The sequence below is a fragment of the Polypterus senegalus genome, chromosome 10 (assembly GCF_016835505.1).
Source record: "Polypterus senegalus isolate Bchr_013 chromosome 10, ASM1683550v1, whole genome shotgun sequence".
NCBI lineage: Eukaryota > Metazoa > Chordata > Cladistia > Polypteriformes > Polypteridae > Polypterus > Polypterus senegalus.
Genome location: NC_053163.1, coordinates 32,049,584 through 32,071,292, shown reverse-complemented (window position 1 = coordinate 32,071,292; position 21,709 = coordinate 32,049,584). Strand labels below are relative to the sequence as shown.

The 21,709-nt window shown below is 36.4% G+C and overlaps 1 protein-coding gene across 1 annotated transcript in view; it reads right to left on the bottom strand.

Annotated features, from left to right (window-relative positions):
- The window catches only part of srebf2 (sterol regulatory element binding transcription factor 2), a 58,577-nt gene extending 38,361 nt beyond the window's left edge, over positions 1-20,216 (bottom strand). The window contains exons 1-4 of the mRNA XM_039765641.1: positions 19,891-20,216; positions 8,013-8,534; positions 2,110-2,318; positions 484-633 (exon numbers count right to left, since the gene is read on the bottom strand). Coding sequence (XP_039621575.1) covers positions 484-633; positions 2,110-2,318; positions 8,013-8,534; positions 19,891-19,978 — 969 coding nt within the window. The 5' untranslated portion in view covers positions 19,979-20,216. The remainder of the gene's footprint in view (positions 1-483; positions 634-2,109; positions 2,319-8,012; positions 8,535-19,890) is intronic.
- Between the last annotated feature and the right edge of the window lie 1,493 nt (positions 20,217-21,709).

Sequence of the window (21,709 nt, the reverse complement as noted above, 5' to 3'; positions counted from 1 at the left end):
AAGAGCTCTGAACCACTGTCAATACCTTTTGTCCTACTCATATTAAAGCGCCAGATGCGGAATTTTCATGCCATGCAAACATGATCATGTACGTTTTAGCAAATGCTTGTTGGTGTTTCTAACACAAACCACATTTTATATAAAAAAAAAAGCAGTCAACAACTGTTATAATTTTAAATAAAAAATTACACAGTGTAATAACCAGTACAAACCAGTAACCATCCCATTCCTAGTATGCAGAATAATTTAAAAGCCCCGCTCTCTCTCTCTCCTTCCATCCAGTACATCCAACAAGCAAATCATTACTGACTTTGTTGAATACACTTTAGGATTAAGGAGACAACAGCAATTTACCCCCAGAAATTCAACATTATCACCATTAAAGGACAAGAAATATATTTCATCACAGCATCAGAAGATATAAACTTTGAAATCAAACAGTCTCCAAAAGTATAACTCAGTAAGAAAAAAACATTGGCGCACCGGGACTTGGAGGGCAGTTGTTTGGAGAGGTGTGGTCAGTGTGGTGATGCCGGGGTTCTGCATGGTGGACAGAACCTGTGTTCCATCTGGCTTCAGAGTTGTAAGAACCAAAGAGTCCGTCTTGATGATCTGAGGCTGATGGACAAGCACCTGTGCAAATTGAACGTAAAGTGTTGTTGGAAGCAATAATATTGGAACATATAATGAAAGACAGAAAGAACCCATCATCACAAGAAAGTATTTTACGTTCAGTTTAAACAGAATTTCAGTTTTTCGATTGGATTAAATAAAGGGAATACCAAGTTTTATTTACATGATTGCTATATGCACAAAATAACATTAAGGACATCATAAATGATTCGTCAGAAACCATAATTCGCAGGTTAGAGACAGGAACATTACTTTTTCTACACTAAAACTTTAAGAAGGGTCATGTTTGCTAAATTCATGTTAGTTATTACTGAATATACATTGTAACTGGTAAAAATCTACTAATAAGGCTTTTTACAACAGGCCTACTAGAATAATGACAAAAACAAACATTTTGTATGTCTAGTCTATGGGTACGGGTCCTCTGGTTTTGGCTGAAACCGAACTTCTTAATGCCACTGATGCAAATTTCATTTAAACAAAATATTTATCCTTCATTTTGTTAGACTAAATAAGAGGGATAGGCTCCAGCTTCTCCATGGTCCTGCATTGCATACGTGGGTTTCGAAAATGGATGGATGGATGGATGTATGTTATAAGCAAGAATTGCCTTCTAATTAAACAACTGGGATGAAACAAAAAACTAAACTAGAGACAATGTGACCCTCCCCAAACCTAAGGAACCCTGCCAAAGAGATGAACTAACCAAAATGTTGTGTTAAGAAGATTATATATAAATAAAAACAAAGCAGTACATAAACACAAGTTGGTATAATTGACTGCTTTTTTAATATGCAAGTATGACCGAGTTGGTATAGATCTACCCTCACCTCAAAAAACTCATCTCACACCCAAAATTCTGTTGGAAGTCTTCTGACAATATATTTTTGCTCAATATTTAAACTATCAGTACAAAATGCAACCAAATCCAGGAGAGTTGAGACTATCTAGGAAGCAATATAGGAAATGCTGGACAAGGGGAAAATCTATCACAGGGCTTACTCATATTAACACCTATACTGTAGTTGGCCAATTTGGGATCATCAAGTAACCTAACATGCATGTCTTTGGGGATGCGAGGAGAAAATCAGTAATATGGCTTCTTGTTATTGCCTTAGGTGGAGGAAAAAAAAAAAATAATAAAAAAAAAAAAAAAAAGAGTTAGACTAGCCTTACACTTACAACATTTACAGGTAATGTTTTATGATGGTATTAACCAAGGAAAAGTTTGAAAGTTACGTTTGAACTATTGAATTAAAAAAAAAATGAAGCAGCAATACAAAATGCTGCAAGGTTTTGCAAATATTTAAATGAAGTTGAAAAGGCCTACACTAAAAATAAGTTTACACCTTTGGTTAGAAAAAAGGCATCAAAGTTCAATAAACAACAAAGAAACCAAGGAAAATATAGAAATCTCTTCCTTTAATCAAATATCCAATGTGGAAGAAATATCTTTTTATTTTTAGCAACACTAACCGGTACTTGCTGTACTTGCTGGGGTACAGTCTGCACTGTTGGAGGAGCAGAGGTCAGTGTTTGAAAAGTCTGGGTGCACGCTGGTGCCAAGGTTTGAATAGTACTGGCTCCAGTCTGCGTCAGCACTCGCTGGGTTTGCACTTGATGCTGGATTGTCACTGGCTGAACTTGAGATGAAGTCACTAGGCTTTGAACTTGAGGCTGAAGAACTAATATATTTAAAAAAGGAAAAAAAAAAAAAAAAAAAGTTAGCAAGTTAGATGACTGTTTATTTTGGTATCAGCAGTGTAAACCAAGTAAAGTCTAATCTTTTAGTTACTCCTTAAGACATTTAAACATAAGTTTGGGAAAACCAACACACTACAAGGAGGTTCATAGTCATTTGCATTTTTTTTTTTTTTACTAATAAATAGTTCACCTCCTAAATATATATCGAAAACTATATTTCAATGTTAAACAAACACAATCATATAATTTTGTGTCATTTTAAAGAAAAGGTGGCTAAAAAACAAACAGGTTTTTGACAAATGTTTTACATTTACTGCTAAGTTAGCATCATTTCTTTTTTTAAGCGCAGTGTATCCCTGTGATAGCTGCTGCTTAGCCTGCTCATATAGATATTTACTAAGTTTGTAACAATTATTTTTTATGACCAAATGTTTGCAGAGATATGATGATGTAGAAAGTACAAATAGAGTCATGCCAATCAACACAATCAATAAAGCAAAGTTTGAACAGTAATCCACCTAAACTACGACAAACATCCAATCCCATACCATTTTCAATTAATTTGACTGTCTCTTCACATTTGCTTTCTCTTCTTGGAGTTCCCAATAAACTTTTATCAAAATATCAACCCTGATCTGGATTTTGCAGTGGATCAGTCATTGCTAATGATATAGTAGATGCCTGACCTTCGGTCATTTCTTCGGTAACAATACTGGTTTGATGCACTGTGGACAGACAGACTGGAACTTTGACATTAAGAATTTGGGCAAAGAATTTTTTTTTTTTTATAAACTTTAGGAAATGTGTACCTATTTGAAAACACCTTCTATATCATTAGATATGTGTGCATATTGAATATAGTTTGTGTATGTAATTCATTTTAAGTAAGATGAATTAGTAATAATGCATCTCACATGACTGACTTTTTAGTGCAAGCAAGTTTTTGAAAAGTAATTGTATAATTAATAGTAGTAGAAGAATTCAGTTATTGTCTAGATGCACTGACTCATAAAGACAACAATAACATGTAAATATTCAAAAAAATCATGTCCTGGGAAAGTTTAAGTATTATCCAACAAACAAGATTTGGTTAATATGTGCATATTCCAAGACAATAAAAAGTTTTGGGCTCCGTTACTTGCCCACATCTATTATTACTATCCACCTTAATCAAAGAGTGAGTGCCTGGTACGTCATTCCAATAGTTGGTACATCACAAACATTACCAGTGATTTTATTAATCCCATAACCAATTGGCCTATAACAGACATATGCATTACTTAGTGCACTATAAACGTTAATGCTGATTACTTAAATAGGTAGCACAAGCTAGTATTATAGAATCTTAATATATTTTAAATAAAATTTTCTTTCAGTAAGTAGCACAAAAATATTGATTGCACTGTCAAAAATAAAGCTAGCTATAAATAAAACATGAAGTATTCATCCCACTAGCATCAATATTTGGTAGTGACATCAATGTCAGACATTATAGCCATGTCTTCACCAGATTTGTACACCTAGACATTTACTTCACCATTCTTCCAAAAATGAAAAACTTTTTAGTTAAGCATATTGTCTACAAGACAGATTTCTACACTTTGTTATAGTCAATCACTGCCAACCCTTGATTTTTTTTTTTGTTTTTAACCCATGTTATCAATGTCATTTAAGAATATGAACCTTTTCTGCAGTCTAAGCACAAATCTTCTTGCAGTAATTTATTCTTTTGTTTTATTTCCCCCTTCTACCGATTTCTTTTAATGTCATAAGCCTTTCAGGCTGCAATACAGAAAAATTTTTTTACCTTGGCACTCACTTTTGTTAAGAACTCTGGGGATTATTATTATTATTTTTATAAATGTATTGAATTTATTGCAATCACACAACAATCCATACAAATAGATACATTTTTACAAAAATAGGATTGAAAACAAATCATCCCCCACAGAACCCTGGAGATTATTTATTGCCTTATGTCTCAGACGGTTCCTTTCAATCAAACTACCTCCATGACTACTGGCCTGTTAATCCAAATACTCAATGTCAGAGAATACTTGGTGCTTAATATGCTCACAGTGGTGCCATATATTTTCTTTCAGTTTATGACTGCCATAACACCGCTCTATGAGATACGTAAAGCTTTTCAAAATGTGTTGTTAATATACAGATTTACTGTATTTTGGTCGTGTTATACTAGAAGAAGCATTGAATATCACTTCAAATAACAACCAAAAAAGCGCATTTATTTTGAAAACATGGTGACCGTTCTCATATTTGAATAGTAAAACGTTGTCCATTTTCTTTACCTGTGTTGTCTAATTCACTTTTATGGTGGACAGAGACTGGCCTGGCAGCACACTCACTCATAACAGATTTGTAACTTATTCTTACATTAGGAAGAAAGAATGAGGACAACGAATGAGAAAAAAAGTATTAAAAACCATTTATTTTTATAATGTACTTAAAAAATGGACTGCAGCAGCCAATTCTGTGTCTTCCTACAGATATTACATATGTAACCTAATTACTTGTGAATAAATAACTGGCCAACACTTAATGAAGTTTATCAAAGCAATTTGGGTGTTTGTTTATAAAACAATTAATATAATAAACTTAATATTTAGAAGGATCTGTTGAATGTTGCTCTTATGCTGATATAGTTTTGCATTGATTAAAGCAGATACCATTTCAAATACCTAAGTATTCTATACTGTAACACGATACAATGTGAAAAAGTCAAAGGGAGGTGACAACTCCACATAGTCTGCAATTGTTATTTCTGTAACAAGCAGGCAAATGACACTCCTATACAATTTCTTTTTCTTTTCCTTCAACAAACATTCAAATACTCTGTGACATTAATAAAATCTGTTAAAGCTACCTATGAGTGACAAATGCATTTTGGGAAAACAATTTCAGATGTTTTGAGACAGGTGCCCTACAGGAGAAATGTAAAAATTGGATTTAGCAAACCTCTTTCAATCAGTAAAACAAGAACATTTGATTTTTTTCCTTCTAATAACACCATAACCCAGACAGCAGGAAGTAGTAGCAGCACTAGTGCAGTAACATGTCCACATGTTCCACCTGTAAGTACCAAAGCCTTTAAAGTGGAGAATTGTCTCACAGAAATTCAGCCGTAACTCTTTCAAAAAAGATATTTTATTCCACATGACTGGGAGATTCAAAAATATGTCACATACACACAAATACTAAGGGAGCCTCATATTTGAGATGAACATTTGGTTTTATCAGAAATTATGAGATACAGTTCAGAGATGTGGGGAGGGGATACTAGGAATTTTCATCACTGATTATGGCATAAATCAGAAGAATACAAACACTTAATATAAATAATTCAAAAGACAACCACATTTTATGCAGTAATCTGTGCTGATAATACAATGAAATCTACCGAATGTTGCTGGTGCCACCGCCAATTCCTGAAGCACCAGGTGCAAACACAGGAGCCAATCCTGGATGGCAAGTCCACCAAAGGGTATACTCATGTACTGTTTTACTAATACTGAGAGTTTTTATTCATAGAAATCTTTGTAAGATATTTTAGAGATGGAATTTGAGTACGGCTGTCCCTTTTTTTCCATTGCAGTTCAAGGACATCCAGTCTTCTATTCTTCTGTTAACCATATGAGACTGTTAACCATATGAGCAGGAACTAACCACCACTACACAGTTCAAAACAATTATTAATGAACATAATTCATGCTACTGAAAAATGCTCTGGTCCCTTAAAACCAAAAATTGGATTAAGTGGGTTTGAGAAAGTTATTGCTACAATCTCTAAAACTAGATTAAGACCCTGACAGGCCTCTGGGTGAATTAGCTCCTTAACACAGAGTTGATCATACTTTCAACAATACAATGCGAACACCAGGTCATTTAATGTAATGTGGTACATACCATTAGACCGAGAAGACTTACACATTTCATTAAACACTGCGGTAAATAATGACAAGGCTCCTGTGTGTGTATCCAGAACGTCTTGCTTATAGATTTGCCCATGTCAATCTGTGTGATTGGACCTTATAAAGCAGAACTTGAGAATGAATCAGATATGCAAGAGTGACCGTGACTTGATGCTTGAAAAAAGGATGATAACAGGAGGCTATCATGGATTCTCATGAACAGCTCATGTTCAAAACCAGAAATACTTGAGATCTTGTAAAATGCACCAGGCTATTCAGAACCTTCTATGGATTTGGTTGAATTATTTCAACAGTACACAGAACATTTGACAGGCCTGGAGGCCCTTGTCTACCCATCTTTTATTTTAATGCAAGGAGAATGGGTTTCCAAGGACTTGTGCTGGAAGTCTGTTTCTTTCTTCTCCACTTCTATCAATTCTTTAGCCTTTTTATTTGCTGAATGTTAAACTATGCCAACCAAACAGTACATTCCTTAGCCTTGCTTGGAGTAACAACCTCATTTTTGATTGAGGAAAAAAATGACTTTTTTTTTTTTAAAAGCAAAATTAAAAATGATTACAAATCAGTTAAACTGTTAAAACATAGATTTATTGTCTTTTGGACGTAAAAATTCTATCATCAAATTAGACAGTATTGAACATGCACAGAAGTGGGTGGGCAACCGATTGGCCGAAGTCTCGTGAGCTGTGCCCGTTTCTGACTTCGTCCTTTATAACTGATAATGTTCCCCTCCAGAGGTTTATTTTCTCCAGGGATGCTGCTGACTGGAGCATTTGTTTTCCTCCACTTTGTTGTTAACTGGCCATAGTTCCGACAGTTATGTTGATGGAGAGATACTGTTGGGATCCATTTATGTTAATCAGTTTTGATTTGTGCATCTTCCTGTTTGTTTAAACAAGTGTGTCTTTATGTACATTCATTATGCAACTGCATTCATCTGTAGAATTCTAAAGTAGTCTGAGGCTGCACTTAAGTAAAGAGTGCTATAGAAAATTAAGCTGAATTGAATTTGTCACCTAACCTTCTATGCAAATCTTTGGGAAGTAAAATATGAGCACCATGAAAAACACACAGACACCAGAACAGCATGTAAATGACTCTTTCAAAACAGTACGCAGGCCTGCTCTAACAAAAAAGTGTTGCATAAAAATACAGTCTTGTAACAATACAGTATAGAAAATGAAGTGCAAAATTAAAGAGGAGAAAAATAATTGTAGTATGCAAAGAGTAGAAAAAGATAAAGAGGAAATACATAGATTGGGAAACAGCTGAGCAAGTGAAGCAATATCATTAAATAGGCTTGTTCATTCCAGAAAATGGAAGGCACAGGAATGAGATTTACGCAGGAAAAAAGTAACTTTCAAATTTACAAGACTGTAGTTAACCAGGTCAAGATTCACATACAAAGAGAACTGCACACTTGTCACACAAAAGAAAACAAGTCAAAACTAAAAGGAGAGAAATGAAGAAACTGAATGCCTTCAATCAACTCAGCAAATGATGCTGAGGGCACTGGCTAATTTTTGAGATCAGCCTTTGCTGGGGTAAAAGTGGGGGGGTGTTGGGGTTGAATGCCTTGATTCGAAAACAAAAACAGCTTATAAAATGAGCACAAACAAGAAATAATTTACCAACAGGCAGCTCAGCAAAGAACATATAAATGTACTCTCATCAATACCTAAACATTGTCACTCAGGAGAGGAGTAAAATGGTTTTATATCTCACCCTGGAATCCTGTAGTAGGGCTCTGATAGATGACAGGATGCTGGATTATCCTGGTTTGAGCCTGACTTGGCGTCAACATAACAGTCTGTGTTTGAGTTTGTGGCAGGGACTGCTGAATCTGTTGTGGGGGTCTGGGTTGGAGCAAGGGGGCGCTGCGGGGTTGGGCACTGCCCACAGAGGACCCCAGATTAGTCACTGGCACCAAATGAGGGGTTTGTGCAGGACTCAGAGTTAGGGGCTGAGGTGACTGGTTTACAGAAGCAGGGACTAACTGGGGGGCAGCCTGAACTGGACTCACCCCAACAGACTGGGGTGAGTATAACTGCTGCTGGGCTGGGTGTTGGGTCTGTGGGTGGGTTGGTGTCATCATCTGTTGCTGTTGCTGCTGTGGTGGTGATGGTCTGAAGTTTCTGAGCCCAGCATGAACAGTAGGATCACTGGAAGGTGCAAGGTTAGGATTCAGCTGGTCCTCAAAGAGATCTGGAAAATCTCCAACTTGATTGCTGACAAACTGCAACATTTCTGTAAGAAATAAAGATTTAAATATCAACTTACGTGGCCTTCACTGGATAAACATTCAAGATGATAAGTCTAATACAGAAACACTATACCTTTAGTAAGTTACCAAAGACAGATGGACATGAAGCCCCAAGCAAACCAGATGACAAGAACTGTATTAAAGAATATAAAACACCAAGGCAAAAGTGGAAGTCCAGAGACAAAAGTCAAAGGAATATGATACACCAAAAATAACAGTTTGTTACCCATTACATACCCTGTGTTCGCTGTGGTGATGGCTGAAAAAAATTATAATCTCACATTCACAAATTTCTGCCAAGTCATTTTTTTTTTTTTTTTTAAGTTTTACATACCACATGTGGTTTGTATTCATGGAATAAAAAAAACCCAATTGTTTTCATTGTGAATGGAGATATATTTTATGATACAAGAGAATTTAGTATAGGTCTGCATTGGGTCAATATTGAAGAGCAACAAACAATATTAACAAGTCACATCCATTTTCTGTTCTAAAATGAAGGTCTGCTTCTCACCTTAGTGCTCCACAGTTTTAAATGTATAACCAAACAATTTATATGCGACTAAAGTGTGCATTCTCCGATTTTATTAAAATGATGTTTTTATATATTTTGGTGTTACCATGTAGATATAAATCCCCTCAACCCCGTTCTGAACTGCATGTGGCTTAGCTGCTGACATGGAAGTAACATGAAGATTGCAGAAAATACTCCTGATATGGAGTTGCAGCATTAAATCAGAGACGTTGTGTAACACAGTGGGACATCAGTGACCTGTGGATTACTGGGACATCAGCAGCATGCGGGCCACTGGGGTGACAATTATCAAAAATGTCGGGAGACATCAGTAATGTCAGTGATTTGTAAATCGATGAGCTACACACTCAGTTGTCAAGGTGTCATCACAATGGGTTATCCACATGCTACTCATACTTGAATGCCCGACAAACATGCAACATGTGAATTAAAAGGAAGAATGACACACAGATTGTGAAATTAGTCAATTAAAAGTAAGAAATTACACACAGATTGTGAAATTAGTTAAATAAAACTGGCACCCCAGGATGTCTCCATGACTGAACATCTACTGCACTAGGGCAATCAAGGGCTCAGTTTTATTTACTATTTTTGTTTATAATGCACTGTGATCATAGTCATTACAGACAACTGAAAACCCTTTTGTGAATAAGCAATGGCGATTGTACTAATATAAGAGTTAGAGAAAGACAAACATAATATGATCAGAGTCAAAGTTAAGTGCCACATTTCCTTCAAGCGTCCCTCACTCTGAAGTCACTACTGGTATGACCAGAGGTATGTTTCAGCTAGACAGGACACCGGCATATTATGACCTCCTTAACAAACAATTCAATTACATGCAATGGTATTTTAGGGGGTGTATTTAGGCCAATAAGGATTTCAACACACAGCAGATTCCACTCCTTTGAACTGTATATGGCCGAGTTGTTGGGGGTAGCCAACATTATTTATATTTGTGCATTTGTAAATTTATCTGTTTTCTAGACTCCGTTGTACAGGTCCTTAGAAGAAAGGTATTTAAATTTTCCTTTCCTTTTGCAGCAAAAAGCTTTGTGACCTCATGTGAAATCCCACATACAGTGGAAACAAAGCACCAAGCCAAACAGCGCACAACCACACCTCTCCTTAGAATGCTGTCTACAATCGCAGTGCCACAGCTGTCAATTTTCTATATTGTGCTGTTAAAATGAAAAAAATCTTGCGCTGGAAGCATTTTCCATTTAAAAAAAGGAAATTAGAACTGCAAATTTTTTTTGGCTTTTAGCAAACTGAAAAGTTAACAATATAGCTTTGAGCATTTGAAAAAGGGTATTGATATTCACAGCAATATTTTACACATAGAGCATATTTCAGGACTTTGAAAACATTTTATTGTATAAATACAAAGCTGTCCTTTTTGCTAATTAAGCTAGAACAAATATGGCAATAGTTTGATCAGTTTTCCCTTTATATAATGATGCATATCCAGGTCTTTGGCGTCTATATTGATTTCAGATTCATTTTACAGTCCTCATCCTTCATTCATTCGTTTTCCGATACTTATCTGAAGCCGGGTTGCAGGGGCAACCGTATTAGTAATGAAGCCCATACGTCCTTTTCCACAGCCACACTTGCCAACTCATACTGTGGGATCCCAAGATGGTCCTAGGCTAAGAAATAATCGTCCCAGTGAGGAGTCCCCTCCAAGCTGGTCATGCCCATAAAACCTCAACAGAAAGGTGTCTGGGAGGCATCCATATTAGGTGCCCATACCGCCTCAATTGTCTCTTCTTGATGTGGAGATTCAGCAGTGCATTATATCTCCAGTACAAACCCCAACATGGCATCGGCCAGGCAAGGACTCACTAAGAAGCCCACTCCTGCCCTACGCTTTTCTCCCTGGGCAACTCAAAAGTAAAGCAGAGTCCAGCCTTTTTCGTAGAGAGGTAACATTCCACATCCCAAGAGTCAGTTTGTGTACCTGGGTTCCAGTCCGCAAAGGCTTCTGCCTTTGACCGCCACCCAGATCACATTGTACCCAGCCCCTATTCCTCCTGTAGCTGGTAGGACTACAGGAGAATACTTCACTGGCAATGCAAAAGTCATGAAAGTCTCTGTCCAAATTATTGATAGAGGAGAAAAACATCTCATCATAATTATATCAACCTCAAATAACTGAACTGTCTTCAAATACCTAAGTAAGGAAAGTATGTGAGCAGATGATGCTGAAGACATTCCACAACATCGATAGCAGCCCAGATAAACTTTCAAGTCTAACAGGTGGAGTCAAGTTTTTCACAGTCCAAACCCTCTGACCCTTCAATAGACATCAGAATAGTTGTATTGTCACATATACAGAATACAGTGAAATTCTTTTTTGTCTGTCCGACTAACATGTCCACTTCCTGGTGACAAAATACACGAGAATACATTAAAAGGCTGACCTTCACGTAAGTGTTTTCCATAGACAGAGTTTTTAAACGTACCCATTTGGAAATTTGGCTTTTTACTGAAACTCTTTAAAGAAATAAATGGATAGATATAAAAATATTATACACACACACAATAATGTGAACACACCAGAATGACTAAAAAGGAAGAAAATTAAAAAGAAAAAAAAAACCCTTCTGGCTTGGCAGTCACAGTCTTCTATATTAAGAGATCAGAGTGCAAAGATGGTAGATCCACATGAAAACTGAGTGTGTTAGTGTGGAGGAGTTACAAGTTGACCCTTAGCTAGAGATCATGACTACAATTAGTAGAATAATAGGGCAAAGGTAGTGGGAAGGAATGCAGGGCAGTGTTTGGTTTTTGTTTTGCATCCAGTGATACTAGGATAGACCCCTTCCCCCTGGGGCCCTGAACTGGTTAAGCCTGTTGGGAAATAAATGCATGGATCTAGCTATAGGTAATTTTTAGAATAGTCACTAACATTTACCAGCATTTATACTTCAAACCCTAATTAATAAATCGACTGCATTTACACAATATGTGCTCTACATATACAGTATGTTGCTGAAGAGATCAGGTAAGGTTCAGTAAACTGCTCATTATACTGTGATTTTGTTGCAAGATGACAGCAAAACAGTTATTGCTACAGCAAAAAAATCTTCAGTGGCCATTTTAATTACATCTACCTTATAAGCAAGTTAGTTCTTCCTTTGCCCTCAGAACAGACTAATAATTATCAGGACATGGACTCTACAAAGTGTCCAAAGGGTGCAATGTGGATGATAAGTTGCATATTAGCCAGAGGATAATCTCTGTCCTACCAGCTCTTTCAAAATATCAACATATCTCTTTGCGCTCTCACCATGTTTCACAGCTGTCCGTGCTTCCTTATTATAGGACTCGAAGTCAGTCCTGTTGAGTGCGAACAGTGGTGTGTGGGTATGTCCTGCAATGGACTGGCATTTGATCTTGAGTTGGTCCCTGATAAGTACCTTATGCTGTGACCACAAGATTTTAGGTACATTTGAATATCAGTTAAAGTGGAGACTACATTTAGTCATAACATGTGGTCTGATTGGTTGGTCTGGAAGCACATTGGCCATCTAGATATTGCTATTCATACACATGAGCAGACTACATGTTCTACCCTCAATCATAAAACAGTTAGGACAAAGAGGTTCCATTTTGCACAGAAGCATCTAACTGGCCTTCTCTAAACCCTCCATCTCCATCTATAAAGATTGCTTTCTTCTGAGCTCTGTAAAAGTATGTGCTCTTATATTTTTATTTGTGTCAATTATTTACGCACCTCTTTTCTCAAATCGTCTTTAGTTTCATTTTATTTACCATAATTTTGTTTTTCGTTTACAATACTGTACTTTATTTTTTCAAATATATGATCAGTTTTTTTACTTTAGTTCAAACTTATTTCATTTCTATTTAGTAACAATTTTTATTTGTACATTTGTATTAAATTTTTTCTTGATTATCTGTATTTTTTGTTTAAGTTATTTTGAGTCTTTAGTAGTTGGTTCAAGTCTTATTTGCAGACTAATACCTTTGAGCTCTATGTTTGTTATTTACAATTTGTTGCAGAGATTTTTCTATTTTTTGGTTGGTTTAAAAAAATGGGATTCTTTTAAGGTAGTTCCCTTCTAAGTATGAATACTATCTAGTCTCTATATATAAGAACCTAAAAGTGCAACGATTTTATGTGACATTTTTTTGTCATGCTTTAAATCAAGCTTATTTTAAACCCTACATATATATGTTTGGTATGATTCTTGTCAGAATTTATCGAACTTTAATGTGATGTTGTAAGGTTTTCAGATTCTTTTTCCGTTTTTAAATTATAAACTAAAAAATATCAAGAACTCACGTCGCACAAGACGAGACTTTGTGCCAAAAGATTTAACCATGCCTGGGGCTGGAAATAAAAGACAAAGAGTAGGGCAGCTGCTGTACAGGCTTTCAAATGTTCAAAGCGCCATGAGAGGTGCAAATCATGCGGCACGGCAACAGCAGCAAGCCAGCAACTGATCGAGCAAAGAGGAAGTAAAAAAAAAAAAAAAAAAAAAAAAAAACTATTTGTCTTCCATTGTATCGCCGTTTAAGAGGGGGTTTCAGAGGAGTGACCGCGTTTCCTTGCGGTCCGTTCAGCCCCCCTCTTCACAATGTGAGCAGCAGAGACACAAAGTGGCTGGCGCGTAGTGCAGGCCCGGGTTAGCAAGCGAAGCGAGGAGGGGGGGAACCCCCTAGTAATTATTTAATATTTCAATGACATCATACTTCATGTAGTATTTTCAGCTTATTTCTTTGTTTTTTAAAGAAATCCTCCATCAACAAAATGATTTTTTTATGTTACTTACCTAATGTAATGTGTAGTGGTGGTCATGAAAAATGTTGAATCTTATGTTTTTGTGGGTAAATTACACATCAAAGATTCAAATTCAACGGAACCCATGCAGTGACAATTTCTGCCCAACATCCATGGGAAAAAAAATTTCTCATCTAACTCATGTCGCATAATCCATATGTTAGTTTCTCATCCTCGGAATGTGCATTTTTGTGTGGAGTACTTCTTTAAGTATCTGATGCTGACACCGTAAGGCCCCTGTAATTTCCATATATACATACTGCATTCTGAAAAAAAATGAACACTTAAACAAGGAAAAAGGTGACTAAGTAACAACTAAAATTATTTCAGAACGTACTCCTTAATGGTGTAGCTCACTGGTTGCATGAACTATACATTTGAACATTTAACAAAAGCAAAACCAGTGTGACTTAAGACACATAAGGTACAAATAGTAAAACATTTCTATGTAAATTGAACCAATGTTTAAAATATGAGCTGGTCTCCTAAAACAATGTAGTTGCATTTCATGCCATTTCAATGTTCCTTTATACTGCAGGACTTCTATGATATCTGAAATGCAGGTTGAGAAATCTAAATTAAAAACAATGTTCTAAAATATCAAGGACACGGAATACATTCCAAAAAAACTGTATTTAATAATAGGACTAAAGATTGCAAATAAAACCTGATCAGACGTTTTACATTATTATGATTACGAAATTAACAATACTAAATGTAGCACGCAAAACATCTAGTCACTCTGAAAACAGTATAATAATATACAATTCTGAACTAGTATCTCCACATTTGCTAAAAGAACCATGACTCCAAACTAGCCCCTTGCCCCAAACCACCACCAGACCCCATGCATGGAATTTAATTCCTACAATATACCAAATATCCTTAGAAACACTTGTTATTGACAGGGCACATTAATAATAATAATAATAATAATAATAATAATAATAATAATAATAAATGAAGATGGGGCAGGACTCCCTTTACTAACTACCCGCTTTATCAATAAGTGCTCAGGTAACACTAGCTTTACAGCTTATGGTTTTAAAACGTGACTAACACAAAAATGTTTTTTTATTTATTTATATATATTTTTTAAACACTACAAAAGATATTGTTTAATGGTCTAGTTAACTGTGACCTATTCATTTTACTTTTGGGTCTGGTCATAGATGTCATGTGAAAATGCAGGCAACCTGCAAAGAACGGACAATCAACTTAAACAAGGCTACCAGAAAAGCTGGCCAGTACAACTAGTACTGAGAAGACCAAAATTATGAAAATCACCAATAACCAAGTAAAAACTACTATAATCAACATCAGGTAGCACAGCAATGAGACCGTGGATCACTTTACAGCAAACTTTAAGCAAGAAGCACAAGTATTCCAGGAAATGCACTCAAATGTAGTCAAAAACAACTGACGGCACTGCCATGAAGATTCCTGGGCAATGCCTTTGTTTTAACTATTACCATACAGTATATACGACCAAAACTTGGACAAATACACATTTTGCTTGCATTATAAAATAGTTCACAATCTCAAAGTATTCCACCAGATGCAAAGCCAAAGACAGTTAAGACAAAGAAAACGTGGCCCGTTTTGCTCCAAGAATTGTACAGGGTCCTTTTGAAAAGCTGCGCAGCTACCCAAGAGAACACTTTTTTATGTGCCCTACAGTATGGAAGGCCTCAAGTCTAAGACTTCATCCACACTTACAAAAAGATGAATGTTCAAATTTTTCTATGTATTCATCCACACTGAAATGGCATTTTCAACACTGAAAATCAATCTTTTCTTGCTGTTTTATTAAATGGTAAAGTCCTATTGGGTATGACACCAAAGAGAGCTGTAAGCAGATTAGATCATTAGAACACGTTTGATGAGAACAGGCCATTCAGCTCCATGATGCCAATGGATTGTATTCAACTTATTTTTCCAAAATATTTCTACAATATAGAATATCTAAGAAATAAGGCAAGATTTTAAATAAAGTTTAAATATCAGATGTTCGAAACATGTAACCCAGTGAAGCAAGTGTAGGACAATATCATGATGTTGGATAAACTTTGGAGAGTCAAGAGATGTGTATGATCTAGAATTTTCTGACTTGTTTTGAGGAAAAGTATATGTTGTGAGCTGATTTCAATTCATCATCTGAAAATCTCAATGAAAGGTTTAATTCCAAGTACTTTTCCAAGATCATGCATATGTTTACTTTCTGACATGGCCAAGAGGTTTAGCTGTTGTGCAAATAAACATTGGAATGGCCAAGACAGACAATCTAAGAGCGTTTGGCAGCAGTGGTGATTACAGCATCCCAGAACCAGCTGTCCTCCAGGGATTTTCTAGCTCTACAGACCATACAGTGCAGTGAGGAGTGTGTGATAAATAGTAAAAATCCCATAACTGGCAGTTCTAATGGTGACAGAACACAGAGCAGAATGGCCAGACTCATGCAAAATATCAGAAAAGACACAAACACTCAAGTAATAGCTCTTCACAACAGTGACCTGTACAACAGCACCCCTGAATAGACAATGCTGTCAAATCATGAAGGGCTGTACCCCTGAAAGAGCAGAAGGAGACCAGGATGACTTCAATTCTTGTCAGCAAACAACTGGCAGATAAAGTTACAGTGATTACATTATCACCAAAATACGATGCCTGAAGATTGGAAAAATATTGCTTGGTTTGAAAAATCTTGATTTCTACAGTGGCATGCAAAATGCAGGGATAATAATTTGATGGAAACTGCACAACACCATAGATCCATCCCAACTACAGTCAACAATATAGGCTGGTGCCAGTAGCGTAATGGTGTGGGGAATGTTTTCTTGGTACACACTGGACCTCTTAATAACAAATGATACTCTTTTGAGTGTCACAGTTTACCTCAATGTAATAGCTGACCATGCGCATCCCTTTATGAACACAGTGAACTCTTTTTCAAAATGGATACTGCAGCCAGATAATATGCCATGTCACAAAATGCACACCATTTTAAAGTGGTTCCATGACCATAACAGTGGCTTCCGTTTAAAACAATGACTGACACAGTTCCTAGGTGTAAACACAATGAAGACACTTTGGGATGTTTGGTGGAGGTTGGCAGCAGTAATGTGTGGTCAAAAAACCTTAAAGATCTGCTTGATGATATTGACTCAGTAAGGAGTACAACTTCTGGGACCTCACTGAATCCATCTGTCAAAGACATCAGGCTGTTCTGGAGGCAAAAAATGAGCCGAACAGGTACAGGCCAGGAAGAGCTAATAAAGTGGCCAATGAATGTAAATACAGCATATAACTGATTCGATGCAAGACTTAAGAGTATTGAAACCAATATAAGTATAAAACAACTAAACAAGCAAGAAAATGTCTGCACTGCACTCATGTGTGAATACAAAGAGACAATTTACTCTGAAAGATACTTTCATTTAAGTTTTTTCTTCTGTATTATTGTGTCACATGAAAATGGTGCACAGTAGTGATGGTATAGCATTGCATTAATGCATGAATTGTTTATAAACAACTGGTTTTGGTTGTGGTATCAAATACGTGAAATTTCACTGGTTATTGGTTTTGACTACAAATATTCTGGCCCTACATTTAAATGGCATTTTTTTCGCAAATAACAATATTAACAATAAAAACCAGCACCAAAAAACTACACAAGTTTTCTTCTAGAATGTTTGAGTGGAAAGTGCAAAAGCAGCAAGACAAATCATGATGGCCTGCTCAGTCAGTCATCATCATTAGACCCATTATATTCATACTCGGTATAAACAGTTATATGTTGCAGGGCTTGAATCTTTCTGTCAAAATTAAAATAGACAGAGCTGTAGCGTGTTTGATTTAACAGTTAATTTTACTCAAACTCCCTCTGAAGGTTATTTGTATTTCTGTTCAGATATGGAAACATTACTGAAAATTATTTATGCTTAGTATTTTTTTTCCCCACCATCAATGACTTCAGTCTCAGAGTGTTTTCTTGTCAGTCCACAATAAATCTTACTGAGGAGAGGTAGGTAAACCAAGAGTTCCAGCTGGTTTGAACTATAAATTAACTGATAGGAAGTGGTACTAGTTATAAAACCTTAAGAGTTAGATATAAAGTTTACAGTTTTAATACATAAGACTGTATACTACTTGTGCCTCTGTATAGCATCTTTATTAACCTGAGGTGTTTACTTCCTCTAAATCCCTCATACAATACATCTGACTGAGGAAAGCACTCATGGTGGCTACCCAACTCAGTTAATAAAAGCCACTAAACTAGACAGTTGGCTCCTGTCCGATGTGTATCTGATAAATTCCAATGCTACGGTGTCATGCACATTCCACAGGACTGGCTACACAACCACCGAAGCCATATTGTAGGGCAAGTAACTAATGAAATGTTAACCTTTATCCTACTATCTATCCACAAAACAGATGAGCTAACAACCTGTTACGAATATCTTCAAATTTTCCCGTATAGTGTAACAAGGATTATGGAGCATGTATGGACAACTTACAGAAAGGAATAACCACTAAGAAAGAAAGAAAAAAAGATATTTCTACATGCATGCCAGCCTCAATGACTTTTGTGACAAAGAGATAGCTGTGAAAGACACTATAAAACAGATATATAGGATGGGAAAGACACTATATTAGATAGACAGATAAGACAGATGTCCCCCTCTAGTATTTATGGGTCTTGAGTCTATGCAAAATATACATTTTGCAATCGACCAATATGTAATAGACTTCATTAATGCAGTATTTTTTTAAGTGAGAAAAACAAATAAGTAATTTTCACAGTACTGCATCATTCTTCAGTTATCTCATTTAAAATCAGATGTGGAATATAATGTGTACCATTCCTACTCTAGAAAAGTCACTAAATTACCGAGTAATTCGCAAACACTATGGTACAGTTCCGACTGTGACTATATTGGGAATTGTTTATCACTTCTCCCCAAAAGCTTTGATGTTTTCATGATTCTGCATGATGCTACTTCTTATGGGTGTGAACTGACGTTTAAACGCAGAATAAATGAGCTATATGTTGTAGTATGCAAGAATGACGCCATCTGCATTTTTTATGCAGTAGATACTTTTTTTTTTTACTTACAGTGAGATAATTAAACAAAACACAACCAAGCCTCAAATTTAAAAAACAGAGTGCACGACAAAACAAATAGCAAAATGCCAAACATAAACAGTACTGCTTGCATCACATAAAATCTGAGCCAGGGCAATTCAAGGCGAGACCCCTTTTCTGTTGTTCACTTCTTTCCAATAAGATACAAGACGACTTTGCGTAGGCAGCCAATGCACTATATAATAGTATAGATGCTAGATAAAAGTATAGATATAGAACATAATATATAATAGTATAGAATACTGGCTGAAATATAAAATCAAACGTTTTCCCCAATGACCACACTACCTGAGTGGAGAAAATAGAAACACTTTCTCCGTCTAAACATCCAAAATTTAAAAAACTACTAAACTTCTCTTTAAAGGGAAACTCGTAATAAGCGTGGGACTGAGATGGTGCTCTTGTGTCCAAATATGTCTCGTTGTTAAGAACGCGTCTTATGGACCATCTAAAGAAAGAAAATGATTAATTCAAACGGAAGCATCTCTTCCACGCCCGGAATGACCACTATGTCAGGGAACAAGGTAAACACGCCCACGGCGCAAGCCCGTGTACATTACCCAGTACTGCAATATAAAGTGTTAAACGCATTATGTAAAAATATCGCATTAAGGAAAAGCCACTATCCCTTGTATAAAATGGACAGGCTTGCAGATAAAATTTAACAATTCTGTCTTAAATCGAGAACTGATCGGATCAAAACTTTTCATTGAACAAAGTAAACTAGCTCTCAATATGTAAACAGCTCCATCACTCTGAAGGTTGAGAAATGTAAGCGTAAAAGTTACATCCTGGAGCGACATCCTGTTGTTTTTAACCCGTACGTTCATACTTATGTTAACCGCTTACCGTCAATGTCCCCCAAGGTGAATTCATCTCCCAGCTCTGACAAGCACGGATCCAGCGTCTCCACGGATGTCAAATAATCGCCCTCCATTACACCGGAGCTCTCTTTGGGGTTTAAAAACCCCCTTCGCCTGAAAGAACCAAATCCAAGTAATCCGTGCTTGTACCAACTATAAGAAACCCAACACTTTTATCGTGTTGTTAACTACTGTTTTCGGAAGAAACCATCTAAAATTGCCCCATGTGCCCTATCTCAGAGCCACCCAGCCTGTTGAAGTCTGGCTTCAACACATTGACCACCATCTTGAGTTTCCGCCGTGACGTCACTTACAAACAGTGGCTGGAATCCAGGAAAATTGCTGATTGGACAGAGGTTGCAAGTTGTTGTCATGAGACCAGTGCGGCTAGACCAATCACACCGCAAAAGCGGCCGTGGCCTGATAGCACGTCACCGATCAGAAGCTTTCTGCTCGTTTTGCATAAAAGCCCGCCTACTCATCCAATAGATGGGCTAGTACTGTACATCAATTAGAAAACTTAAGGCGTTACCTTTGACGTTTAATTAATAATTTTTGTTCGGTCTGGAATGTTGTGTGTGTGTGTCAATGGCAGTATTGAACAAAATAAGAAAAAAAATGCTTCGAGCTTGAAGTGCTTTAAAACAAGATACCTTCTGCGTATTCCTTTCCGGTAAAGCAATGAGATGCTAAAATGATTACAAATATACAACCTAACGAATAAAAACAGATTATGAATATGTTCTAATCTTGTATAATTTAAATTCGTTTTCTTTCTAGTCTTTCTGTTGCAATTTGGTTCCAAGGGAAAGCAACTTAATATAAATAAAATTCTTTTTTAAAGATTACTAAACGTAATACAACATTTTCAAACCCGTTTAGTCCCAATTCAGAGTCGGGGGCGCCAGATCCAAAAGCATCCGTTTGAGCCCACTTGCGCGAAGTGTGGCCCGTTTAGTCCAATGTTTGCACTTGTAGATGACATCAAGTAGTTCGTTTTTCGTCAAGACAGTGCGAACCAGGACTACTTTTTGACTTTAGTCCTTGTCTGTAGGGCTGTGCGCTTGAAAAATGGTATATAACACACATTAAAAACTGACATTGTTCTTGTACTGTGCATTTCCAATTTGACACACTTAAAAAAGTTGAAACAAAAATATATATGTATAGGAATTTAAATATTGCATATGCACGTCTTGTCTTCTTATTTACCTTTTTCAGTCTTAAGAGGAATAACCTAAACTGAATAGACGATAAAAATAAGATGTCCACGAGTCATCCATTTCTGTATATTCTTTATTAAGCATATGGTTGAATTATCCTAGAACACATCCATATCCCAAAAATAAGAGCTTTCATATAATCGAATGTCTGCATGCCATGCAGATGCCTAAGGAAATTGGAAAAGAGGATGGAGTTCCTATACTGCCAGATGCCAGATGAATCTAAGATCCTTGAGCTGTGAAGCAGCCTCTTGGACCGCCGTACCATTGCCCGCTTAATTATTTCATAAAATATGTGTATTGAATTAGTTGATGTGACCCTGCAAAGAAAAAGCAGATGGAGATGAATACATTGGAGCCGGGTCGTTTGAATAAAGTAGCATCATATCTTATTTTTACTATTACAAATATAGCACAACATGATTTGCAGTACGTGCTAGAGAATAGCTTAGTCATATATAATACAATGCAATACAGTTTATTTTTTTGTATAGCCCAAAATCACACAAGAAGTGCCGCAATGGGCTTTAACAGGTCCTGCCTCTTGACAGCCCCCCTAGCCTTGACTCTCTAAGAAGACTC